At 45.1% G+C, this 27940-nt stretch overlaps 1 protein-coding gene across 2 annotated transcripts in view; it reads left to right on the top strand.

Moving 5' to 3' along the window:
- Positions 1 to 25771, top strand: part of NRBP2 (nuclear receptor binding protein 2) — a 198120-nt gene extending 172349 nt beyond the window's left edge. For both annotated transcript variants that reach the window (XM_063450956.1, XM_063450957.1), the window contains exons 13-19: positions 707 to 809; positions 4724 to 4774; positions 8046 to 8181; positions 9714 to 9767; positions 12438 to 12501; positions 18146 to 18201; positions 21301 to 25771. In XM_063450956.1, the coding sequence (XP_063307026.1) occupies positions 707 to 809; positions 4724 to 4774; positions 8046 to 8181; positions 9714 to 9767; positions 12438 to 12501; positions 18146 to 18201; positions 21301 to 21369 (533 nt within the window). In that variant the 3' untranslated portion in view covers positions 21370 to 25771. The remainder of the gene's footprint in view (positions 1 to 706; positions 810 to 4723; positions 4775 to 8045; positions 8182 to 9713; positions 9768 to 12437; positions 12502 to 18145; positions 18202 to 21300) is intronic.
- The last annotated feature ends 2169 nt before the right edge of the window (positions 25772 to 27940 follow it).

Below are 27940 nucleotides of genomic sequence, written 5' to 3'. Positions count from 1 at the left end.
CAATACACCGTGTGAGTAACCAGCATACAATACACACCTTCTCAACACACCGTGTGAGTAACCAGCATGCAATACACACCTTCTCAACACACCGTGTGAGTAACCAGCATGCAATACACACCTTCTCAACACACCGTGTGAGTAACCAGCATGCAATACACACCTTCTCAACACACCGTGTGAGTAACCAGCATGCAATACACACCTTCTCAACACACCGTGTGAGTAACCAGCATGCAATACACACCTTCTCAACACACCGTGTGAGTAACCAGCATGCAATGCACATCTTCTCAATACACCGTGTTTAACCAGCATGCAATGCACACCTTCTCAATACATCGTGTGAGTAACCAGCATGCAATGCACACCTTCTCAATACATCGTGTGAGTAACCAGCATGCAATACACACCTTCTCAATACATCGTGTGAGTAACCAGCACACCTTCTCAACACAATGAAATAGGAAGTTCCGTTAAGAGTCCCCTCCCTCATTCCCATACCCCATGAGTAGCAGGAGGTGAGTGTAAATAATTTTGTGAGCCAAAACCCATTTCTTCTCCCAAAGAATGGCAATGAGTGTCTTTCTCCCTGGCTCCTCTTATGACTAATATATGTCACTTACAATGCCCATGAATTTCGTTGGTAGAGAGTCGCAAGATGCCTGTCTATTATCTAACCATATCACCCGTTCCTTCTTCTCAGACATCGCACAGGACACACTTCTGGAAGAAAAGACAAAACAGATAGACCCACATGGCGTGATGGCCTCCATACCACGAAAAGGACAGGCTGTCATATTGTGGAGGTTAGATATACCATTTCTGCTTTCAAGTCTTAGTTTACAGAGGTTATTTCACGCCGGGTTATAATACCGTATCATTATATAGAATATTATTCACACCAGGGTATAATACCCTATCATTACATGGAAAATTATTCACTCCAGGATATAATACATTATCATTACATAGAGTATTATTCACTCCAGGGTATAATACCGCATCATTACATAGAATATTATTCACCCCGGGGTACAAAACGGCATCATTACATAGAATAATATTCAACCCGTGGTACAAAACGGCATCATTACATAGAGTATTATTCACCCCGGGGTATAATACAGCATTATTATTATTATTGCCATTTATATAGTGCCAACAGATTCCGTAGCGCTTTACAATATTAGGAGAGGGGATTTAACTATAAATAGGACAATTACAAATAAACTTACAGGAACAATAGGTTTAAAAGGACCCTGCTCAATCGAGCTTACATTCTATAGGAGGTGGGGTGTAAAACACATTAGGACAGGAATTTGCAATCAAATAAGGTGGACTGCCCTTTAGGAGAGGGCAATAGACAGGTATGTGAGTTAAGGGTTAGTCTTGGAGGCCATAAGCTTTCCTAAAGAGATGGGTTTTAAGGCACTTCTTAAAAGATGCAAGACTAGGGGAGAGTCTGATGGCGGTAGGCAGGCTATTCCATAGGAAGGGAGCCGCCCACGAGAAGTCCTGCAAGCGCGAGTTGGGCGTACGGGTGCGGACAACAGACAGGAGGTGGTCACGGGCAGAGCGGAAAGACTGAGAAGGGACATACCTATGGATCTGTGAGGAGATATAAGAGGGGCTAGAGTTGTTCAGTGCTTTATAGTTGTGAGTTAGTACCTTGAATTGACTCCTATAGCATACAGGAAGCCAATGTAAGGACTGGCAGAGGGGTGAGGTGTGAGAGAAACGACTAGAGAGGAAAATCGGTCTAGCAGCAGCGTTCATTACGAACTGTAGGGGTGCAGTACGGCTTTTGGGAAGACCAATCAGGAGAGGGTTACAATAATCCATGCGGGAAATTACTAGAGCATGGACAAGCTCCTTGGTAGTATCTGGTGCAAGAAAGGGGCGGATGCGGGCTATGTTTGTAAGATGGAATCTACAGGATTTGGCAACATGCTGGATGTGAGGCTCAAAGGTGAGACCAGAGTCAAGTATGACGCCAAGACAGCGCGCTTGCAAGGATGGACTGATGTTAGTACCAGAAACTTGAAGGGAGAGCGAAAGAGGAGGATCAGTATTAGGAGGAGGAAAGACAAGGAGCTCAGTTTTTGAGAGATTGAGTTTCAGAAAGCGGGAGGACATCCAGTCAGAGATGGAAGAAAGGCAAGCAGTGACACGTTGCAGGACGGCAGGGGAGAGGTCCGGGGAGAAGAGATATAGCTGGGTGTCATCAGCGTACAGGTGGTAGCAGAATCCAAAAGAGGTAATAAGTTTGCCAAGAGAGGCAGTATAAAGAGAAAATAGAAGGGGACCAAGTACAGAGCCTTGGGGTACTCCAACTGAGACAGGACGAGGGGAGAAGGTATCATTAGAAAAAGAGACACTGAATGAGCGTTGGGAGAGATAAGAGGAAAACCATGAGAGGACAGAGTCACAGAGACCAAGTGATTGAAGAGTTTGAAGAAGGAGAGCATGATCAACGGTGTCAAAGGCCGCTGAGAGGTCAAGAAGAATTAGTATGGAGTAGTGGCCTTTGGATTTAGCTGCGATTAGGTCGTTAGTAACTTTGATAAGGGCAGTCTCTGTAGAGTGGAGAGGGCAGAAGCCAGATTGAAGGGGGTCAAGGAGAGAGTTGTAATTGAGGAAATGAGACACACGGGTAAAGACAAGTCTTTCCTGAAGCTTTGAGGAAAAAGGGAGCAGGGATATGGGACGGTAGTTAGAGGGGGTGGATGGGTCGAGGGATGTTTTTTTTTAGTATAGGTACTACAGTGGCATGTTTAAGGTCAGCAGGGACGATGCCAGAAGAGAGCGAGCAGTTGAAGATGTGTGTTAGAGAAGGCACGAGACAAGTGGAGAGAGATCTGATAAGGTGAGATGGGACAGGATCGAGTGGGCAAGTGGTGGGGCGAGAGGAGCAAAGAAGAGCAGCCACCTCTTGGTCAGTAGCTGGGGAGAATGTCTGAAGGGTAGGAAAGGCATGATCTATGTGTGATTGAGAAACAGAAAGGCAAGGAGGGGAGAATTCTTTCCTTAGCTGTTCAATCTTGTCAGTGAAGTAACATGCAAAGTTATCAGCAGTAAGGTTAGTTTGGGGGGTGGCCACAGCAGGGCGAATAAGAGAATTAAAGGTGTCAAAGAGATGCCTGGGGTTGCGGGAACATGAACTAATGAGAGAGGAAAAATAGGACTGTTTGGCAAGGGCAAGGGCTGCACTGTATGAACACAATATGAATCTATAATGGAGAAAGTCTGATTGGGTACGAGACTTCCTCCAGGAGCGTTCAGCACAACGGGAGCATCTTTGCAGGTAGCGCGTTGATTTAGTATGCCATGGTTGGGGTCGGGTCCTCCTTGAGGTACTTGTTTGGAGTGGCGCTGCAGCGTTCAAGGCAGAGGTAAGAGTAGAGTTATATGTGGAGATGGCCAGTGAAGGACAGGAGAGGGAAGGGATGGACAGCAGTCGTGAATCAATGTCAGCTGACAACTGCTGGAGATCAAGAGAATTAAGGTCCCTCCTGAGTTGAGGGGGGTTAGGCTGAGGTTGTTGGGTGAGGGGGTACATTACATAGAATATTATTCACCCCGGTACAATACGGCATCATTACATAGAATATTATTCACCCCGGGATATAATACGGCATCATTACATAGAATATTATTAATTCGGAATATAATACCATATCATTACATAGAATATTAATTACACCAGGGTATAATGCTGTATTATTACGTAGAATATTATTCACACCAACATATGATACCGTATTATTACATAGAATAGTATTTACACCGGGGTATAATACCGTATTATTACGTAGAATAATATTCACACCTGGGTATAATACCGTATTATTACGTGGAATAATATTCACACCAGGGTATAATACTGTATCATTACTTAGAATAGTATTCGCATCGGGGTATAATTCCATATTATTACTTAGAATAGTATTCACACCAGGATATAATACCGTATTATTACGGAGAATAATATTCACACCGGGGTATAATACCGTATTTTTACTTAGAATAGTATTCACACTGGGGTTTAATCCCAAATCATTACTTAGAATAGTATTCACACCGGGGTATAATACCATATCATTACTTAGAATAGTATTCACACCGGGGTATAATACCATATCATTACTTAGAATAGTATTCACACCGGGGTATAATACCGTATTATTACTTAGAATAGTATTCACACCGGGGTATAATACCATATCATTACTTATAATAGTATTCACACCGGGGTATAATACCGTATTATTACTTAGAATAGTATTCACACCGGGGTATAATACCGTATTATTACTTAGAATAGTATTCACACCGGGGTATAATACCGTATTATTACTTAGAATAGTATTCACACCGGGGTATAATACCGTATTATTACTTAGAATAGTATTCACACTGTGGTATAATACCGTATTATTACTTAGAATACCATATTATTACATAGAATAGTATTCACACTGGGGTTTAATAGATTTAATCTGAATCTTATTCTGCATTATAAATCAATAATAATGGTTGCCCATGGATGGTAGGCTTTGTATGCGGTTAGATGGAAGGATTCTGTCCTACGAATTGAACATATGTTTATAGCATCTCATAGACTAAGTCCAGTTGGGCTGAGAGCTCCGACAGAGGACATTGTAAGGCCAGTGTAAAGCAGTAAGTAACAACGCTCATTGCCCTTCTCTGTGTCTGTCAGGTACTCCCAGGTCTCTTCCATGGAGCTGGATAAATTTCTGGAAGATGTGAGGTAAGAAGCTGGTCTGCAATGGGTTTAATCTGTCCTTCCCAAACAGTGATATAACTTGTTAATGCGTCTGAGCACCAATCATGGTGTGCGCTGTGTATGGATGTTAGTATTATTAATCTGCACACAGACTGGAGACAGACAAGGCCGGGCACTTACTGTCACAGCAAGTGATAGAAGAGTATATAATCAGCCACAGACCAGAATAAACACTCACCGCCGTGCGTTTAAAGGGACACTCCAGGCACCCAGACCACTTCTGCCCATTGGAGTGGTCTGGGTGCCAACTCCCACTACCCTTAACCCTGCAAGTGTAATTATTGCAGTTTTCATAAACTGCAATATTTACCTTGCAGGGTTAACTCCTCCTCTAGTGGCGGTCTACTAGACAGCCACTAGAGGGCACTTCCGGGTTTATGGCACAGATTTTCTGTGCTATAGCGTCGCTGGACATCCTCACGCTACGTGAGGACCTCCAGCGTCGCTGAAATCCCAATAGGAAAGCATTGAAAGCAGATATCAGACGGAGTCTGAGCCACCAAGCAGATATCAGACAGAGGCTGAGCCACCAAGCAGATATCAATCACAGGCTGTGCCACCAAGCAGATATCAATCACAGGCTGTGCCACCAAGCAGATATCAATCACAGGCTGTGCCACCAAGCAGATATCCAACAGAGGCTGTGCCACCAAGCAGATATCAGTCAGAGGGTGTGCCACCAAGCAGATATCAGTCAGAGGCGGAGCCACCAAGCAGATATCCAACAGAGGCTGTGCCACCAAGCAGATATCAGTCAGAGGGTGTGCCACCTAGCAGATATCAGTCAGAGGCTGAGCCACCAAGCAGATATCCAACAGAGGCTGTGCCACCAAGCAGATATCAGTCAGAGGGTGTGCCACCAAGCAGATATCAGTCAGAGGCGGAGCCACCAAGCAGATATCCAACAGAGGCGGAGCCACCAAGCAGATATCAGTCAGAGGGTGTGCCACCTAGCAGATATCAGTCAGAGGCTGAGCCACCAAGCAGATATCCAACAGAGGCTGTGCCACCAAGCAGATATCAGACACAGTCTAAGCCACCAAGCAGATATCAGTCAGAGGGTGTGCCACCAAGCAGATATCAGACACAGTCTAAGCCACCAAGCAGATATCAGTCAGAGGGTGTGCCACCAAGCAGATATCAGTCAGAGGCTGAGCCACCAAGCAGATATCAGTCAGAGGCTGAGCCACCAAGCAGATATCAGTCAGAGGCTGAGCCACCAAGCAGATATCAGTCAGAGGCTGAGCCACCAAGCAGATATCAGTCAGAGGCTGAGCCACCAAGCAGATATCAGTCAGAGGCTGAGCCACCAAGCAGATATCAGTCAGAGGCTGAGCCACCAAGCAGATATCAGTCAGAGGCTGAGCCACCAAGCAGATATCAGTCAGAGGGTGTGCCACCAAGCAGATATCAGACACAGTCTAAGCCACCAAGCAGATATCAGTCAGAGGCTGAGCCACCAAGCAGATATCAGTCAGAGGCGGAGCCACCAAGCAGATATCAGTCAGAGGCTGAGCCACCAAGCAGATATCAGTCAGAGGCTGAGCCACCAAGCAGATATCCAACAGAGGCGGAGCCACCAAGCAGATATCAGTCAGAGGCGGAGCCACCAAGCAGATTGTGACGGTAGTCACCATCACTGGGGATGGAAGACAGACACTATGGGTGGGCTCCCAAATTCCTTTTGTGTTTTGTCACATTGTGCCTATTATTTGCTCAGGGTATGTTGAATGTATTGCTGGTCTGTGCATCTCCCCCTACCCCCTTTTTCCTGTCCTATTGTTTACCCAGCAGGGCGTTGTCCCAGGGACACTGCCAGATCAGTTTAATCTAGCTGCTCTGTCCCTCCTCAATCTCCCATCAGCCCTTGCTATTGTCTGACCCCACCCTTTCTTGTACTATAGTAATCTATGTAACCTATTGTATGTAAATTAGGCTGTTGGGGGCTTAAACTATGTGTGCTGTATTCATTAAAGAGATGCTGTTTAACCTTCACCATGTGTCGTCTGGTGTTTGGTCCAGGGTGGAAAAGGCCCTAAGTGATCTCAGTCAAGCCTCGGCGTCTGGATCTGAAGTGTTTCAAGGTCCCTAATAGCCACAAGGAAGCAGACTTGGCGGAGGTACTCGGTCGGCGTACTGGAGCTCCGTTACATTGGTTGGCAGCGGTGGGATGGCTTCCTAGCAGCTGGAGAAATGTCCCTGGACACCGGTGCCTCTACTGGGATCCCACTGTGCTTTCTGGAATTCATGGAAATGGATAGAGCTAGCACCCGTGCAGCATCCCCATCTGAGGAGGAGTTACAGCTGTGGGAAATCAGCTCTCCGCTACAGGCACAATGTGACAAAACACAAAAGGAATTTGGGAGCCCACCCATAGTGTCTGTCTTCCATCCCCAGTGATGGTGACTGCCGTCACACAGATATTAGTCAGAGGCTGAGCCACCAAGTAGACATTAGTTGCCATTTATCAACGAGCGCACATTATGAAAGCAGATCTATTCACAAGCAGTCATGGATATGTACTCATTGAAACATCTTATAGCTAAATTGTAACCATAATTATATAGAAATCTTACGTATGGTTACAATAGTAATGAGAGATGGCTTATAACGCACTTATACAGCTGTGCAACGAAGGAATATATAAAGGGCTGCACTCCCCAGAACATGCATAGATTATAGGGTTCTGCTGGGGCCAATTCATACACTATACATAATCCAACGCACCCGCTCATTCACTAAACAGACATTTCAAATCTGGCAGAACGTAATAGTTTTTACCTCACCTAGACAAATATAATGGGGGTTTAGTTACAGTATATGATCATACATACGCTTGCCACAACATCAATGTACCCCATTCTTGACTTTGCCCCCCTCCCTGTCACACGTGCCCCATTCCAGGGCCCTATTTAGCCTTGACCTGCAGATAGCCCCAGGAGGAGAAATTCCCCAATAAGTGTAATCTCATAAGAGCAGAGTAGGACCTGCCAAGAATGGGGTACATTGACGTTGTGGCAGGCTTATGCAATGTATGATCATATAATGTAATTAAACCCCAATTAAATTTGCCTAGGTGAGGTGTTGTTAAATAAAACTATTACATTCTGTGAAACTTGAAATTGTTGTTTAGTGAATGAGCGAGTGTGCTGGATCTTGTTTGCAATATATAAAATGAACCAGTTTGGTCCAATCTACATGTGTAATTGTGGAGTTCATACTCCCCGATTCTTAGGAATGGAATTTATCCTCTCATGAACTTTGCCGTGTCCCGTCCCCATGTCCTGCCACGTGCACTCTCGCAGTCCCAGGAAGATCTACAGAGTGCCAAGACACCCACTCCTGAGCCAGCAGAAGTGGAAACCAGAAAGGTATACCAATAAACTGAGATAATCACACATTGTCCTGTAACCCTAACCCTGACAGTGTAGTCTCGCTGCCAGTGTGAGTATATTGAAGTTTCAGCACTGAGTTTGGTTTAAGTTTGGATTCAGAGGTTGGTGGAAGTTTGGCTGAGAGTTTTGGTGGGAGTGTGGCTGGAAGTTTTGCTAGGAGTTCAGTGGGAGTTTTGCTGGAGGCATTTTGCTGAGAGTTTGGTGGGAGCATTGCTGGGAGCTTAATGGGGGTTTGGCTGGGAGGTTTGCTGAGAGTTTGGTGCGAGCATTGCTGGGAACTTAATGGGGGTTTGGCTGGGAGGTTTGCTGAGAGTTTGGTGCGAGCATTGCTGGGAGCTTAATGGGGGTTTGGCTGGAAGGTTTGCTGAGAGTTTGGTGGGAGCATTGCTGGGAGCTTAATGGGGGTTTGGGTGGGAGGTTTGCTGAGAGTTTGGTGGGAGCATTGCTGGGAGCTTAATGGGGGTTTGGCTGGAAGGTTTGCTGAGAGTTTGGTGGGAGCATTGCTGGGCGCTTAATGGGGGTTTGGCTGGGAGGTTTGGTGGGAGCATTGCTGGGAGCTTAATGGGGGTTTGGGTGGGAGGTTTGCTGAGAGTTTGGTGGGAGCATTGCAAGGAGCTTAATGGGGGTTTGGGTGGGAGGTTTGCTGAGAGTTTGGTGGGAGCATTGCTGGGAGCTTAATGGGGGTTTGGGTGGGAGGTTTGCTGAGAGTTTGGTGGGAGCATTGCTGGGAGCTTAATGGGGGTTTGGGTGGGAGGTTTGCTGAGAGTTTGGTGCGAGCATTGCTGGGAACTTAATGGGGGTTTGGCTGGGAGGTTTGCTGAGAGTTTGGTGCGAGCATTGCTGGGAGCTTAATGGGGGTTTGGGTGGGAGGTTTGCTGAGAGTTTGGTGGGAGCATTGCTGGGAGCTTAATGGGGGTTTGGGTGGGAGGTTTGCTGAGAGTTTGGTGCGAGCATTGCTGGGAGCTTAATGGGGGTTTGGCTGGAAGGTTTGCTGAGAGTTTGGTGGGAGCATTGCAAGGAGCTTAATGGGGGTTTGGGTGGGAGGTTTGCTGAGAGTTTGGTGGGAGCATTGCTGGGAGCTTAATGGGGGTTTACTGAGAGTTTGGTGGGAGCATTGCTGGAGCTTAATGGGGGTTTGGGTGGGAGGTTTGGTGGGGGGTTTTCTATGTATGATGCTGAGCGCTGGCTTGGAGGTTTGCTGAGAGGTTAGTGGGAGTTTTGCTGGGAGTTTGGGAGCATTGCAAGGAGCTTAATGGGGGTTTGGGTGGGAGGTTTGCTGAGAGTTTGGTGGGAGCTTAATGGGGGATTGGCTGGGAGAGTTTGGTAGGGGTTTTCCTATGTATGATGCTGAGCGCTGGCTTGGAGGTTTGCTGAGAGGTTAGTGGGAGTTTTGCTGGGAAGTTGGCTGTAAGTTTGGCTTTGTTTAGCACGCTCTGGGCCTCTTATCTCCCTCCTCCCAACCTGACCTACAGTACAGGCTGAACGGCATACATTCTCATTTCTTTTAGGTAATTCAGATGCACTGTAACCTGGAGCGCAGAGATGACAAGGCTCGATGGCATGTATGTCACCTGCTAGTGTTCATATAACCCCCCCCTGTTACTCCATATAACCCCTCCTGTTACTCTATATAACCCCCCCTGTTACTCCATATAACCCCCCCGTTACTCCATATAACCCCCCCCTGTTACTCCATATAACCCCCCTGTTACTCCATATAACCCCCCGTTACTCCATATAACCCCCCCGTTACTCCATATAACCCCCCCTGTTACTCCATATAACCCCCCCTGTTACTCCATATAACCCCCCCTGTTACTCCATATAACCCCCCTGTTACTCCATATAACCCCCCCTGTTACTCCATATAACCCCCCCTGTTACTCCATACAACCCCCCCTGTTACTCCATATAACCCCTCCTGTTACTCCATATAACCCCTCCTGTTACTCCATATAACCCTCCCTATAACTCCTCCTATTGCTCCAGATAACCCTCCCTATAACTCCTCCTCTTACTCCATATAACCCTCCCTATAACTCCTCCTAATATTGCATATAGCCCTTTCTATAACTCCTCCTATTACTCCATATGTAACGGACCGTTTCCGCAGACAAGGGGTTAAAATCCGTTTAGGCGATAATCCCCTTTCTGAGACACAGGCACAGCTACTGCAGAACACCAAACTCCCGAACTGGAACCTCACGAATAGCTGCTAGCAGACGAACAGGAAAAGCATACATCAGCTTACACTCCTGGCAATCAGTCTCCAACAGCATACAGTGAATCCCCCCAAGAACGAGACAAGGCTCCGTGTTGAGGGTCAAGCAGTGGTCTGAGGTGCTGGCACACCCAGCCTGGTTTTTATTACAGTTGTTGCAAATACAGGACTGCCCACAGGGAGGGATAAAACAACCAATCACATCTCAGTTACATCCCACAGATTCCCTCTCCTTATCCTGAGAGGAAACTCAATTACACATACAGTTAAAACATACTTTCTACCCAACTTAACTCTAAAACCATACATCACATTCACATAAAAATTACATATTCACAATCAATTCATTCAGGGGAACAACATATTAAAAAATGGCATGAATCAGACCAGGGGTTCAAAAGTTAGTAAAAGTATCTTTTGGGTTGCAGAGTCTTCTATCCTGGAGATAATGGAGAAGTAATCCAAATACCTCCCAGGACAGAGACCAGACTCCATTATGCACATGGGGACACAAAGACAGTAAAACACTTTAAAATACATAAAGTCACGTTTGACACATAACACACAGACATTTCACATATCCCCAGATACCTGGGATCTGAGCGCACACAACTACCGAATAGCGCTCAGATCCTATTCACACAGTTCAATTGCCATGGAGCCGAAGTCTTTAACTACACGAATGGGTTCCATGGAATAACTATCTGGGTTAACACATTCACATAAAGTCGGGTCCATAGTCCAAAGGCAGCAGGCGGGCAACCAGGCTCCTCCAATGCAATGTGGCGAGATTGGTCTCGTCACACCATATAACCCTCTCTATAACTCCTCCTATTACTCCATATAACCCTCTCTATAACTCCTCTTATTACTCCATATAACCCTCCCTATAACTCCTCCCATTGCGCCACATAACTACTCCTATTACTCCATATAACCCTCTCAATAACTCCTCTTATTACTCCATATAACCCTCCCTATAACCCCTCCTATTACTCCATATAACCCTCCCTACAACCCCTCCTATTACTCCACATAACTCCTCCTATTACTCCATATAACCCTCTTTATAACTACTCCTGTTACTCCATATAACCCTCCCTATAACCCCTCCTATTACTCCACATAATTCCTCCTATTACTCCATATAACCCTCTTTATAACTCCTCCTGTTACTCCATATAACCCTCTCTATAACCCCTCCTAATTCTCCATATAACTCCTCCTATTACTCCATATAATCCTTCCTACTACTCCATATAACCCTCCCTGTAACTCCCCCTATTACTCCATATAACCCTCCCTATAACCCCTCCTATTACTCCATATAACCCTCCCTATAACTCCTCCTATTACTCCATATAACCCTCCCTATAACTCCTCCTCTTACTCCATATAACCCTCCCTATAACCCCATCTATAACTCCTCCTATTACTCCATATAACCCCCTATACCTTCTCCTATTACTCCATATAACCCTCCCTGTAACTCCCCCTATTACTCCATATAACCCTCCCTATAACTCCTCCTATTACTCCATATAACCCTCCCTATAACTCCTCCTATTACTCCATATAACCCTCCCTATAACTCCTCCTCTTACTCCATATAACCCCCTATACCTTCTCCTATTACTCCATATAACCCTCCCTATAACTCCTCCTATTACTCCATATAACCCTCCCTATAACTCCTCCTCTTACTCCATATAACCCCCTATACCTTCTCCTATTACTCCATATAACCCTCCCTATAACTCCTCCTATTACTCCATATAACCCTCCCTATAACCCCTCCTGTTACTCCATATAACCCTCCCTATAACTCCTCGTATTACTCCCTATAACCCCTCCTATTACTCCCTACAACTCATCCTATTACTCTTTATAACTCTCACTATAAATCTTATGACTCTTTGCTCTTCAGGTTTTTAAACAATCTGTGCTTGTGACCTGTATGGCAGCTATAATCCACAGATATGTGACTCCCCTGCTTTGTCTTTCTCCCCAGCTTACCCTGTACCTGAAATTAGAGGATAAACTGCACAGACACCTCAGCTGTGACCTGCACCCCAGTGAGTTTTATTAATGTAGCTGAATATATATTTTATTTATACAGCGCTAACCGGTATACTCAGCACTTTACAGGTTACATTACAGTAGAGGGAGGTACAGTAAGTGCAGTAGGTATACAGTGTATGTATATTATATTTATATAGCACTAACAGGTGTACTCAGCGCTTTACAGGTTACATTACAGTAGAGGGAGGTGCAGTAAGTGCAGTAGGTATACAGTGTATGTATATAATATTTATATAGAGCTAACAGGTGTACTCAGCGCTTTACAGGTTACATTACAGTAGAGGGAGGTACAGTAAGTGCAGTAGGTATACAGTGTATGTATATTTTATTTATATAGCGCTAACAGGTGTACTCAGCACTTTACAGGTTACATTACAGTAGAGGGAGGTACAGTAAGTGCAGTAGGTATACAGTGTATGTATATTATATTTATATAGCGCTAACAGGTATACTCAGCACTTTACAGGTTACATTACAGTAGAGGGAGGTACAGTAAGTGCAGTAGGTATACAGTGTATGTATATTATATTTATATAGCGCTAACAGGTATACTCAGCACTTTACAGGTTACATTACAGTAGAGGGAGGTACAGTAAGTGCAGTAGGTATACAGTGTATGTATATTTTATTTATATAGTGCTAACAGGTGTACTCAGCACTTTACAGGTTACAGTAGAGGGAGGTACAGTAAGTGCAGTAGGTATACAGTGTATGTATATTTTATTTATATAGCGCTAACAGGTGTACTCAGCACTTTACAGGTTACATTACAGTAGAGGGAGGTACAGTAAGTGCAGTAGGTATACAGTGTATGTATATTTTATTTATATAGCGCTAACAGGTGTACTCAGCACTTTACAGGTTACATTACAGTAGAGGGAGGTACAGTAAGTGCAGTAGGTATACAGTGTATGTATATTATATTTATATAGCGCTAACAGGTGTACTCAGCACTTTACAGGTTACATTACAGTAGAGGGAGGTACAGTAAGTGCAGTAGGTATACAGTGTATGTATATTATATTTATATAGTGTTAACAGGTGTACTCAGCACTTTACAGGTTACATTACAGTAGAGGGAGGTACAGTAAGTGCAGTAGGTATACAGTGTATGTATATTTTATTATATAGAGCTAACAGGTGTACTCAGCACTTTACAGGTTACATTACAGTAGTGGGAGGTACAGTAAGTGCAGTAGGTATACAGTGTATGTATATTTTATTTCTATAGCGCTAACAGGTGTACTCAGCACTTTACAGGTTACATTACAGTAGAGGGAGGTACAGTAAGTGCAGTAGGTATACAGTGTATGTATATTTTATTTATAAAGCGCTAACAGGTGTACTCAGCACTTTACAGGTTACATTACAGTAGAGGGAGGTACAGTAAGTGCAGTAGGTATACAGTGTATGTATATTTTATTATATAGAGCTAACAGGTGTACTCAGCACTTTACAGGTTACATTACAGTAGTGGGAGGTACAGTAAGTGCAGTAGGTATACAGTGTATGTATATTTTATTTATATAGCGCTAACAGGTGTACTCAGCACTTTACAGGTTACATTACAGTAGAGGGAGGTACAGTAAGTGCAGTAGGTATACAGTGTATGTATAATATATTTATATAGCGCTAACAGGTTTACTCAGCACTTTACAGGTTACATTACAGGAGAGGGAGGTGCAGTAGGTATACAGTGTATGTATATTTTATTTATATAGCGCTAACAGGTGTACTCAGCACTTTACAGGTTACATTACAGTAGAGGGAGGTACAGTAAGTGCAGTAGGTATACAGTGTATGTATAATATATTTATATAGCGCTAACAGGTTTACTCAGCACTTTACAGGTTACATTACAGTAGAGGGAGGTACAGTAAGTGCAGTAGGTATACAGTGTATGTATATTATATTTATATAGTGCTAACAGGTGTACTCAGCACATTACAGGTTACATTACAGTAGAGGGAGGTACAGTAAGTGCAGTAGGTATACAGTGTATGTATATTATATTTATATAGTGCTAACAGGTGTACTCTGCACTTTACAGGTTACATTACAGTAGAGGGAGGTACAGTAAGTGCTGTAGGTATACAGTGTATGTATATTTTATTTATATAGTGCTAACAGGTGTACTCAGCACTTTACAGGTTACATTACAGTAGAGGTACAGTAAGTGCAGTAGGTATACAGTGTGCATATTTTATTTATATAGCGCTAACAGGTGTACTCAGCACTTTACAGGTTACATTACAGTAGAGGGAGGTACAGTAAGTGCAGTTAGTATGCTAATAGGTCTGCAAACCCAATTATTCACTCTGTCTCCCCATATTACCTATGAGCAAAAAAGATTAAATTAAAATCAGTAGGTTAGTGGAGCGGAAGCAGCACAGTTTTAATTAAGTACAGAATGTTGCTGTTGTTACCAACTGGATGCTGGCCCAGGCTTAAAGGGACACTGTCTTTTTAATCCGTGTTTAATAGATATACCCCAGATTTAATTATGCATTTGTCATTGGACTATTATGTAAAAGCTGCAGATCTCTTGTCTGCAGTCTTTGTGATCCCTCCCCTTCTAACCCCGCCCAGACTTTCTCTGGCCGTCCAATCACAGACTCCCAATGCAGCTCAATGAGAAGTCTTTGCAAGACAGGTGCTCTGGGCATTTGCTTCCTCTTGAGTTTAGTTCCACTGAGCTAAACAAACCAGGAAGTAACAGGACCGGCTGTCTGACACCCAGGGGGGTGTAACAAGGTTCATTTATAGAAGTGCCGATTTCTGTTAATGTCAGCACTTTGTCAAAAGAGGACATCTGACACAATATTATTAAATCTTTCTAAAACAAAGCTGATGTTTGTCACTGTGTTGTCCTCCCAGTTATTGTATAATATGGAAAACAATCTGAGTACATGAAGTTAATGTGGTACAAGTAGGGATACACCGAAATGAAAATTCTGTCTTGAAACCGAAAATTCAGGATGCCCTTGGACAAAAATCGAAACTGAAAATGACTTTTTTCCCCCAAATGATTTAAAAAAAGTTTTTTTCATAAAATCTTATTAATATTAGACTTTTTAATGAATTTAATCTAATATGAAAAACTTCCCTTCTCCCTTCCCTTTCAGTGGTCCCTCCCGCTTAATGTTCCCCTCTCCCCCTCTAGTGTTCCTCTCCCCTCCCTCTTTTTTAGTGTTATACTCCCTCCTCCCCAGTCCCATAGTGTCCTCACCTCCCCTGTCCCAGTGTTCTTTTCCCCTGTCCCATAGTGTTCTCCCCCCCTCCCCTGTCCCATAGTGTTCTTCCCCGTCCCATTGTGTTCTTCCCCCCTCCCCTGTCCCATAGTGTTCTCCCCCCCTCCCCTGTCCCATAGTGTTCTTCCCCCCTCCCCTGTCCCATAGTGTTCTTACCCCCCCTCCCCTGTCCCATAGTGTTCTTTCCCCCCTCCCCTGTCCCATAGTGTTCTTTCCCCCCTCCCCTGTCCCATAGTGTTCTTACCCCCCCTTTCCTGTCCCATAGTGTTCTCCCCCCCCTTCCCTGTCCCATAGTGTTCTTTCCTCCCTCCCCTGTCTTATAGCTTTCTTCCCCCCCTCCCCTGTCCCATAGCTTTCTTCCCCCCTCCCCTGTCCCATAGCTTTCTTCCCCCCTCCCCTGTCCCATAGTGTTCTTTCCCCCCCTCCCCTGTCCCATAGTGTTCTTTCCCCCCCCCCTGTCCCATAGTGTTCTTTCCCCCCTCCCCTGTCCCATAGTGTTCTTTCCCCCCTCCCCTGTCCCATAGTGTTCTTTCCCCCCTCCCCTGTCCCATAGTGTTCTTTCCCCCCTCCCCTGTCCCATAGTGTTATTTCCCCCCTCCCCTGTCCCATAGTGTTCTTTCCCCCCTCCCCTGTCCCATAGTGTTCTTTCCCTCCTCCCCTGTCCCATAGTGTTCTTCCCCCCCTCCTCTGTTCCATAGTGTTCTTACCCCCTCCTCGTCCCATAGTGTTCTTACCCCGCTCCCCGTCCCATAGTGTTCTTCCCCCCCTCCCCTGTCACATAGTGTTCTTTCCCCCCTCCCCTGTCCCATAGTGTTCTTTCCCCCCTCCCCTGTCCCATAGTGTTCTTTCCCCCCTCCCCTGTCCCATAGTGTTCTTTCCCCCTTCCCCTGTCCCATAGTGTTCTTTCCCCCTCCTCGTCCCATAGTGTTCTTTTCCCCATCTCCTGTTCCATAGTGTTCTTACCCCCCTCCTCGTCCCATAGTGTTCTTTCCCCCCTCCCCTGTCCCATAGTGTTCTTACCCCCCTCCTCATCCCATAGTGTTCTTTCCCCCCTCCTCGTCCCATAGTGTTCTTTCCTCCTCCCCGTCCCATAGTGTTCTTCCCCCCCTCCCCTGTCCCATAGTGTTCTTCCCCCCCCTCCCCTGTCCCATAGTGTTCTTTTTCCCCATCTCCTGTCCCATAGTGTTCTTACCCCCCCGTCCCATAGTGTTCTTTTCCCCCATTCCCTGTCCCATAGTGTTCTCCCCCCCTCCCCTGTCCCATAGTGTTCTCCCCCCCCTCCCCTGTCCCATAGTGTTCTTTCCCCCCTCCCCTGTCCCATAGTGTTCTTTCCCCCCTCCCCTGTCCCATAGTGTTCTCTCCCCCCCTCCCCTGTCCCATAGTGTTCTTTCCCCCCTCTCCTGTCCCATAGTGTTCTTTCCCCCCTCCTCTGTCCCATAGTGTTCTTCCCCCCTCCCCTGTCCCATAGTGTTCTTTCCCCCTTCCCCTGTCCCATGGTGTTCTTTCCCCCCTCCCCTGTCCCATAGTGTTCTTTCCCCCTCCTCGTCCCATAGTGTTCTTCCCCCCTCCCCTGTCCCATAGTGTTCTTCCCCCCTCCCCTGTCCCATAGTGTTCTTTCCCCCCTCCCCTGTCCCATAGTGTTCTTTCCCCCTCCTCGTCCCATAGTGTTCTTTTCCCCATCTCCTGTTCCATAGTGTTCTTTCCCCCTTCCCCTGTCCCATAGTGTTCTTTCCCCCCTTCCCTGTCCCATAGTGTTCTTTCCCCCTCCTCGTCCCATAGTGTTCTTTTCCCCCATCTTCTGTTCCATAGTGTTCTTACCCCCCTCCTCATCCCATAGTGTTCTTTCCCCCCCTCCCCTGTCCCATAGTGTTCTTTCCCCCCTTCTCGTCCCATAGTGTTCTTTCCTCCTCCCCGTCCCATAGTGTTCTTACCCCCCTCCTCATCCCATAGTGTTCTTCCCCCCCTCCCCTGTCCCATAGTGTTCTTTTCCCCCATCTCCTGTCCCATAGTGTTCTTTTCCCCCATCTCCTGTCCCATAGTGTTCTTTTCCCCATCTCCTGTCCCATAGTGTTCTTACCCCTCATTCCCTGTCCCATAGTGTTCTTTCCCCCCGTCCCAAGTGCAGTATTCTTGACTTTTCATGTTATCATTATTATCTTTCATTGTGATATATAATCACCTGAATTGTTAATGCAATGTCTGTTAAACTATGCACTACAAAAAATATATATGTTTTTTTTCCTGCAAATTTGACCCGTTTTCGTCCGAAACAGGATAGGCTCATTTTCGGTGCATCCCTAGGTACAAGGAATAATATTGCACCTACCACGTCTGCTGTGAGATGGGTCTATGGATCTACTATTCATTTACTCCCTTTCTATTACAGATGAAAGCCCTCAAACCTTGGCCTCAGAGCTCGTTCACTATGGTTTCATCAGTGAGGTGAGTGCCTGCTTCCCCTGCTCCCCATTTTCTTTATTTGTGCTTTTATTTCCCTCCAGAGAGGTTTGTGACGGAGCTCCAGTACTCCGACCGAGTACTTCCGTTAAGGTCCTTGTAGCTATCAGGGACCCTGGAGCACTTCAGACCCAGTTCCCGAGGCTTGACTGGGATCACTGAGGGCCTTTTCCACTCTGGACCAGGCTACTGTGTTTATTGCCCTGGACACCCTTTCCATCAGCAGATTATATCCCTTTCCCCAAACACCCAAAAAATAGTGACTACCTTTAATAGATATAGCCACATATTTTAACCTCCAACAGCCTCATTTACATACAATAGGTTACATAGAGCACTATAGTACAACGAAGGTTGGGGTCAGACATTAGCAAGGGCTGATGGGAGATTGAGGAGAGACAAAGCAGCCATTTTCAAATGGATCTGGCACTGTCCCTGAGACAACGCCCTGCTGGAGATTAATAGGACAGGAAAAAGGGGGAGGGAGAGAGGCACAGGCAAGCAATACATTCAACATACCCTGCACCAATAATAGGCACAGGGTGACCAAAACACCAAAGGAATCTGGGGACCATCTTCAGTGACGTTGAATATACTGCCATCCTCTGATTGGTTGGAAATGATATAAACCAGGCATGTCAAACTTGCGGCCCACAATAACTATATTTGCGGCCCAGCAGAGGCCCTCCACATTATATAACCCCCTCCACACTATATAACCCCCTTACCCCTCCACACTATATCACCCCGTCCTGCTCCACACTATATAACCCCCGTCCTGCTCCACACTATATAACCCCCGTCCTGCTCCACACTATATAACCCCCGTCCTGCTCCACACTATATAACCCACGTCCTGCCCCACACTATATAACCCCCGTCCTGCTCCACACTATATCACTCCCTCCTACTCCACACTGTATAACCCCCGTCCTGCTCCACACCGTATAACCTCCGTCCTGCTCCACACCGTATAACCCCCGTCCTGCTCCACACTATATAACCCCCGTCCTGCTCCACACTATATAACCCCCGTCCTGCTCCACACCGTATAACCCCCGTCCTGCTCCACACTATATAACCCCCGTCCTGCTCCACACTATATAACCCACGTTTGTTTTGTGATTTTTTTACTTACTATCTCTGGGGTGGTGTAAAGATTTGGGTTTTGAGGATTCCCTTCCTGGGATTATAGACATTTATAATATTTATTTATTTATTATTTTTTGTATGGATGTGTTGCCACTACTCTATACCGTTTTTTGATTTGGCTTTTTACTCCTCTACCAAAACCACTCATGTTGCTATCAGACCAAGGCAATCGAGCCTCTCTATAACAATTTAGATGGTCTGCTAATTGCAGCTCCTATTCTATTTCTTATTATACTTACACTTTTGATACTTTTTAATGTTTTTCCATTAAAGGTTATATTTTAATTCACTATCACTATACGTGTGTATTTGGGGGTTGCTTATACTATACTAGCTCCATGTTAGAGAGTTGAGAATGGTATACCCCTTCTGGTAATTCTCCTCCTTATCTTTGGACTACTAGTATTTTTTGTTTCTTTCTTTGTTAGCAGTAAAAGTCTGCTCTAACTGTAATAGCAGAAGTCCTCTTGTCTCAGGACTTAGAGACCTTTTAGAATCAGGACAGCAGCTAGATCCTTCTGAAGCACTTTATTTGTAAGTAATATAAAAGAATTCACACAAAGTGATAAAATGATAAAAGCTTCTTGTCACCCGTCCAGAAGATTCTCCATACAAAGCAGTCGCAAAGAATAAAGCTGAAATCCGCCGGCTAATGGATTAAGCCACCGCAAGTAGATACTTCCGGGTTTCGGAGCGATCACGTGGTGACGTCGTGCATGATGACGCGTTTCGCCAAATCGGCTTCCTCAGATCACATACTGGATCATGCTGTCCTGTTAGTTTTTATGTCGGCCTCTCTGGGCGTGAACTTGACTTTCATTTTACAAAGTTCACGCCCAGAGAGGCCGACATAAAAACTAACAGGACAGCATGATCCAGTACGTGATCTGAGGAAGCCGATTTGGCGAAACGCATCATCACGCCGACGTCACCACGTGAAAGCTCCGAAACCCGGAAGTATCTACTTGCGGTGGCTTAATCCATTTTGGATTTTTCACGTGTTGCACATTGCACATGCACTTTATAACATATTATTGAGAATAATATTTTATATTTAACACATATTAGTTATTTAAAGTTATAGCGCACCTTATTTCTTTGAACTACTGGCACCATAACTACTACACTGAGCTGTAGTGGTTATTGTGCCTGGATTATTTCCTTAAATAATCTACAAGTACCCCTCCCGAGATCAGGCTCTGGATCCGCCACTGTGTCACACTCATCCCCTCCAACAATGCCGCACTCTCCTCCCTTCCAACAATACCGCACTCACCCTATCACATGAAACCCCCTAATCCTGTCACTCTCACCTTTTCTTGCCCTTTTACACTCACTCCTCCAATCATACCACATTTACCCCAACACTGTTATACTGACCCTCCAACCATGGCACATTCACCCTGCCACAATAACCCCCTAATCCTGTCACACTTACCTCCCCTCACCCTGTAACACTCCCTCCTCCAACCTTGTCACACTCACCCTTCCTCGCCCTGTCACACTCACCCCCAACCTTGTCTCATTCATTCCATTGTCCTGTCACACTGCAACAGTTACCCCTTTACTCACCCTGTCACAGTTACCCCTGACAATCATCATACACACAAAGTCATAAAACCACACACACAGTGCACAAAGGCCACAGGCAGACTCCCCATATACATTCTTTTTTTATACTTTACTTTTCTAAATAAACCTATGTTTCTATAACAATAGAAGTTTTAGTTTTTTGCGGCCCACATAAACTCAAACCTTGTTTATGTGGCCCGTGTTAGCCTTTGAGATTGACATACTTGTTCTAAACCAATCAGCCTGAATTGCCAGATTCAAACCATCTGTGCTATTAATAAGTGTGTAAATAAAATAATCCCTGTTGGCACAATCCCTGTTGTGTGACACTCCATCTTGTAATATGGCTTCTTCTCACAGGACGACTGTCAGAAAATGGCGGTGTTCCTAGAAAATGCTATACACAAAGACCAGACCCCACTGCACTGACCCCCTGGTCTGAAGGCCTTACAGTACCGGGAGATGAGTGTGAGAAAACACGTGGATGCCTATGAGAATGTGGCGTCAGATCCACCAACCTCGTAACGCATGGTCAGTTCCTCCCCGGAGGAGTGGGAGTACCTGCGCTCCAGCGACAAGCTATCATTGGTTTTCCACTGCATCTGACACTGTCTACAGTCCTGGTGACACAAGCCACAAGAAATACTTATGAAATTTATGCTAAATTTACATCTGCTTCTTAATGCCAACTTGGCTCCAACGTCAAGGTGTTGATCCTGTGATCCCGATAACGAGCCACCTGCGAGGAAGTCTGGGATCAATTTGTCTTCCTAATTACGTTAAAAGCACAAACCACAGCTCAGTTTATATCTGCATCTTATAGCGGGTGAATTTTTGTATGCATTATGAGTTCCTGTATATAAAAACTATTTGTGAGATTGTGGGTCAGTGACCCTCAGTGTGTGATAAAAGCAAATCCAGGAATGTTACCAGTTTTTAGAGAGAAACTCCGGACCCCTAAAGCACTTTTGAACCTTGTTACAACCCCCTGACTGTCAATTAGACAACCGGTCCTGTTACTTCATGATTTTTTTAGCAATAGCCCAGAGCACCTGCCTTACAAAGACTTCTCATTGAGCTGCATTGGGAAGTCTTTGATTGGACAGCCACAGAAAGTGAGGGCGTGGTTAGAAGGGGAGGTCTTGGAAAGGTCACAGACAAGAGAACTGCAAGTTGTTTTTAGATTTATATGAGAATTGCAGAAAAGAAGAGAAACAAAGATGGAAAATCTAAAGCATACCTCCTAGGTGGGGGATAACCCCTGTAGTAAACAATAGACTAGTAAAAAACAAAGAGGAGGATGCAACATAATATAGTGGGAACAGCGGACCCCCTGACCCCTGATGCTGATTTAGCGAAACGTGCGTCAGGGGTTAGGGGCTTCGCTGTTCCCACTATATTTTCTTAAGCACTGTTACCTGGCACTTATGACTATTTTGGCACGGCACTTTACCTGTTCCGTTGGCGACAAGGCTATTACGGATTCGGCTAGCCATTTCACTACAGGGGTGGTCTACCAAATAACGACCACTGTGCTGGCGGTAATGTGATCTCACACTATTACCATTACAGGTTATGTGTCCAAGCATTCCAAGTACCACGGTATATCTAAAACTCAGTGTATGTCTACTATACAACAATTTACTGAGACTTATCAAGAAACACCTTGTTGGTGGTAATGTGATCTTGTATGATTACCATCACAGGCTATTTACCCAAGTATACCAATTACTACGGTACATTCCAATAAGAATTCACCCGTGGTACCTATCACACCATTGTCATTAGTAGAATAGCTCCAGCTGTTTTTAAATCGATGTTTTGTATCTTTTGTTATTATTTGTGTCTATAGTACTATTTGTCTTGTTTTGTGGTTAGTTCTTGGTCCAGTCCTTTTTGGACTTTTTCATTTTATTTATTAAAAGTTAAGTCTTATTATAGGTACCATTTCACTCCCTTAGTATTCCACTTTTTAACACCAGGTGCCGCATCCTCCTCTTTGTTTCTTGCTTGTGTTTAGATTTACCCCCAATGAAAGAAAGCATGCAAAGTTTCTTTGGGGTATGTATACTAAACAGTGATTTATTGTGTTTTGTTTTTTTATTTGGGCAGTGGAGTGTCCCTTTAATGACAATGTCAATCATTCTGATTGCAGAAACCACGTTCTGAAGGTCAAGGCCCTAGAGGTGTATATAAGTTGAATGAACCTCTCCTTAGTCATATCCTTCCTCTTGTCTTTTTTCCATGATTGGAAGAGAAGTTTTAGACTTGGGTCACAGATTTTAACAGCATTCTGTGGAAGAACATCACCATGGGAAGGACAGGAGGTACATTCAGGGGCCAGGGGTGGAATGCAGGACACACAGAAAGTAATGCACACATGTTGTAATTTTTATATCTTAAAACATAGAATACTATATTTTATTTGGATGGTTTAATGCAGTATTTCCATGTTTGTGATTAAACTGTAAGAGAAGCCTAATTTAACACATTATCAGTATATGTATTATTCTAGATAGACATATCTGTGTGCTTTATTTATCTACATTCCTCAAAGAAGTAACTTTTCTAACAATATACTATAGCTCTTTAAAAGAAAGATTAAATAGCCCCTGGCTGCATGTGCCATCTCTGGAACAAGAGGCTGTGACCCCCTGGGTTCTGTCAACCTAGCGTGATATGTGTCTGCAAAGTACAATTTCTGTTTATTTAATATGAAACTGTTGCGTTTTGCTGATCTGACCTAACTTTATCCAAAATAGAGGATTATTATAATCATTCTCTCTCTCAGCCCAGCTCTGACGCATCTTATTAGACAGGGATTGACAGCTATTCTGGTATTTTCACCACTTTTGTTTTTCCCCCATCATTCTAAGGCAGCTTGGGCCAAGGGGCATTCGCTCAACTTCACACACTAGGCAGCCTTCACCAGCTGCACACTACTCTAACACTGCTTTGGGGATCAGATGGCAGTCCTTCCTAGCAATGCATAACTCTGTCAAGTAGTCTTTGGACTTATAGGGGTAAATGTAGACAGCAGGCGGTAAATGTAACTAGCCGTGTGGGTAATGCCTGCTTGGGAGCATTTTATATGACAGCTCACTAAGACGATAAGACTGATTCTACTCATATGGATTAAAGGCTGGGCCTACAGAGCATACCATAGGCCTCATCATTGAAGGTGGCCAATATCTCTATAGACCCTGTAAGCAGGGTTCGGCTTCTATTACACTTTAGGCAAAGGGACACCCCAGGACCATATCACAGGTTGAACCATGAACAGACAGGTATTTTACCTCTTTATAGCTTGCCCTAAGGGGTGATTGCTCGGGTACATGTAAAATGGGGATTTAGCTTACTGGGGCAATCAGACACATCCTTTCCATGGCAGTAAGAAGAGTGGACTAGTGGCAAGTGCTAGCCACATCTAATTGAAAACTATGGAAAAAAGTGTTTGTTGTAATGGAAGGTGCTATGGTGTCCAGGGGGTGCAAGAATGATAGACCACCAGGCTCCCCCTGTCCTTGTTATTCTGACAGCCCCTGGGGAGGACAGGCCCTTAGGGTCCCCATGTCCTGGTTATTCTGACAGCCCAGGGGGAGGACAGACCCTCAGACTCCCCATGTCCTGGCTATTCTGACAGCCCCGGAGGAGGACAGACCCTCCGACTCCCCATGTCCTGGTTATTCTGTCAGCCCAGGGGGAGGAAAGACCCTCAGGCTTCCCATGTCCTGGTTATTCTGTCAGCCCAGGGGGAGGACAGGCCCTCAGTCTTCCCATGTCCTGGTTATTCTGTCAGCCCAGGGAGAGGACAGGCCCTCAGGCTCCCCATGTCCTGAGTATTCTGACAGCCCCGGAGGAGGAAAGACCCTCAGGCTTCCCATGTCCTGGTTATTCTGACAGGCCCTCAGGCTCCCCATGTCCTGAGTATTCTGACAGCCCCGGGGGAGGAAAGACCCTCAGGCTTCCCATGTCCTGGTTATTCTGACAGGCCCTCAGGCTCCCCATGTCCTGAGTATTCTGTCAGCCCTGGGGGAGGAAAGACCCTCAGGCTTCCCATGTCCTGGTTATTCTGACAGCCCCGGGGGAGGACAGACCCTCAGACTCCCCATGTCCTGGTTATTCTGACAGCCCTGGGGGGAGGACAGGCCCTCAGGCTCCCCACGTCCTGGATATTCTGACAGCTCCAGGGGAGGAAAGACCCTCAGGCTCCCCATGTCCTGGTTAATCTGACAGCCCTGGGGGACGACAGGCCCTCAGGCTCCCCATGTCCTGGTTATTCTGACAGCCCTGGGGGAGGACAGGCCCTCAGTCTCATCACGTCCTGGTTATTCTGACAGGCCCTCAGGCTTCCCATGTCCTGGTTATTCTGACAACCCCGGGGGAGGACCCATGTCCTGGTTATTCTGACAGCCCAGGGGGAGGACAGACCCTCAGGCTCCCCATGTCCTGGTTATTCTGACAGCCCAGGGGGAGGACAGACCCTCAGGCTCCCCATGTCCTGGTTATTCTGACAGCCCAGGGGGAGGACAGACCCTCAGACTCCCCATGTCCTGGCTATTCTGACAGCCCCGGAGGAGGACAGACCCTCCGACTCCCCATGTCCTGGTTATTCTGACAGCCCCGGGGGAGGACAGACCCTCAGACTCCCCATGTCCTGGTTATTCTGACAGCCACAGGGAGGGGAGGACAGGCCCTCAGACTCCCCATGTCCTCTGGCACACACAATATTAACCGTAATAACCTGCTTTGTGTACAGGTTTAATGCCAAATTAACGCTCCATATGAAGAGATCAATATATTGTGACCAATTAAAAGGAATTAAAATATGCTGTTGCTTTTTGGTATTATTTTTTTTAAGCATATCAGAATACAGCCAACCAGACATTGCACAGACATTAACTGATCACGTTTAATGTCTATTCTATCCTTAATTACGGTAATCCTCCAGTGCAGATAGTGTGCATCAAGGGTTAATACAGTGTGTGACTTAGCCTGCTCCCATCACACTAACAACTGGTGCAGGACAATATGCAACTGCACACCCTTCCCTCCACCTCCCTATGTCCACCTTCTCTCCAGGCAGCGGAGCCCTTTATGTTGGCTGGGAAAGCCAAACTTGCACCAGCAGGAGATACATGCAAAGCGCCTGGAATTCCCACATAGGTTCAGCATTTGCCACTAGTCCAGAGGTCCAGCAGCTACCCAGCAGAACATTCAAACCAAGGAAAGAGCTAACGGAGGTGGAGGACTAATAACAACTAGTGCAAGTTTGGCGGAGCAGCCTTCCTTTCAGCCGGAGGGACCTCTTTATGATGACCTGCACTTACTGGACAACAAAGAAATGAGATAGGGGATCCAATAAACACCAAAAGGCACCTAAATTGGGTCAATGGGGGCTCCCTCATAAACCCCACAGAGGATAAAACAGTAAGTGGCGAAAAAGGGAAGGGAGGTAGCGCCAATAAAATTAATGCCAATAAAATCTATAAAATATAGTTACAGGTAGGTAAAAATACAATAGCACAGCAGAACAACTCTAATATCTAACAGTTTAATATCTTCTATTTTGCAACGCGCTAGCCGTTCAGCGACCATCGCTTGCTCCTTCTATTGTTAGTAGGCGAGGACCCTAGACATATATGGACCAAACATGTTTCTATGACGTCTACTCACAGAGCCACGCTACGCCTACCATTTCTGTTTTATAATATATAAACTTATGCAGACATTTTACTTGCCTTGTTTCAAAATGTATGATTTTGCGTGTGACTGCTGTTGTGGCAGCACGGGCTCGTTGTTAAAACATGCACAACAAAAATAAAGAATTAAAAAAAAAAAATACAATAGCACAAAAAGTGAAAAATGGGATTTCTGAGTATCCAAAAATGAAATGGAAGAAATAATAATAAGGATCTAGTAGAACTAATACAAGTGGAAAGATACCTCAAAAAATGACTGAACAAAAAAGTAAAACTTAACATTTCATAAATACTGGCAACAAAATGGGATTAACAAATTGCAATAACACCCACCAATAAGAAAAAGCACGTGAACAAAAATACATAAATAAATAATAGCCAACAAAGGGTAGGTCTGCTAAATGGAGAAACAGTCTACCTATGTATAGATAACGGGTATATAGAGTAGGAAGGGTAAGTCTTCTAAATGGAGAAACAGTCTACCTATGTATAGATAACGGGTATATAGAGTAGGAAGGGTAGGTCTGCTAAATGGAGAAACAGTCTACCTATGTATAGATAACGGGTATATAGAGTAGGAAGGGTAGGTCTGCTAAATGGAGAAACAGTCTACCTATGTATAGATAACGGGTATATAGAGTAGGAAGGGTAGGTCTGCTAAATGGAGAAACAGTCTACCTATGTATAGATAACGGGTATATAGAGTAGGAAGGGTAGGTCTGCTAAATGGAGAAACAGTCTACCTATGTATAGATAACGGGTATATAGAGTAGAAAGGGAAGGTCTGCTAAATGGAGAAACAGTTTACCTATGTATAGATAACGGGTATATAGAGTAGGAAGGGTAGGTCTGCTAAATGGAGAAACAGTCTACCTATGTATAGATAACGGGTATATAGAGTAGAAAGGGAAGGTCTGCTAAATGGAGAAACAGTTTACCTATGTATAGATAACGGGTATATAGAGTAGGAAGGGTAGGTCTGCTAAATGTAGAAACAGTCTACCTATGTATAGATAATGGGTATATAGAGTAGGAAGGGTAGGTCTGCTAAATGTAGAAACAGTCTCCCTATGTATAGATAACGGGTATATAGAGTAGGAAGGGTAGGACTGCTAAATGGAGAAACAGTCTACCTATGTATAGATAACGGGTATATAGAGTAGGAAGGGTAGGTCTGCTAAATGTAGAAACAGTCTCCCTATGTATAGATAACGGGTATATAGAGTAGAAAGGGAAGGTCTGCTAAATGGAGAAACAGTCTACCTATGTATAGATAACGGGTATATAGAGTAGGAAGG

This window comes from Pelobates fuscus, chromosome 4 (assembly GCF_036172605.1).
Source record: "Pelobates fuscus isolate aPelFus1 chromosome 4, aPelFus1.pri, whole genome shotgun sequence".
NCBI classification, from domain to species: Eukaryota; Metazoa; Chordata; class Amphibia; order Anura; family Pelobatidae; genus Pelobates; species Pelobates fuscus.
This window is presented reverse-complemented; position numbering and strand designations above follow the sequence as displayed.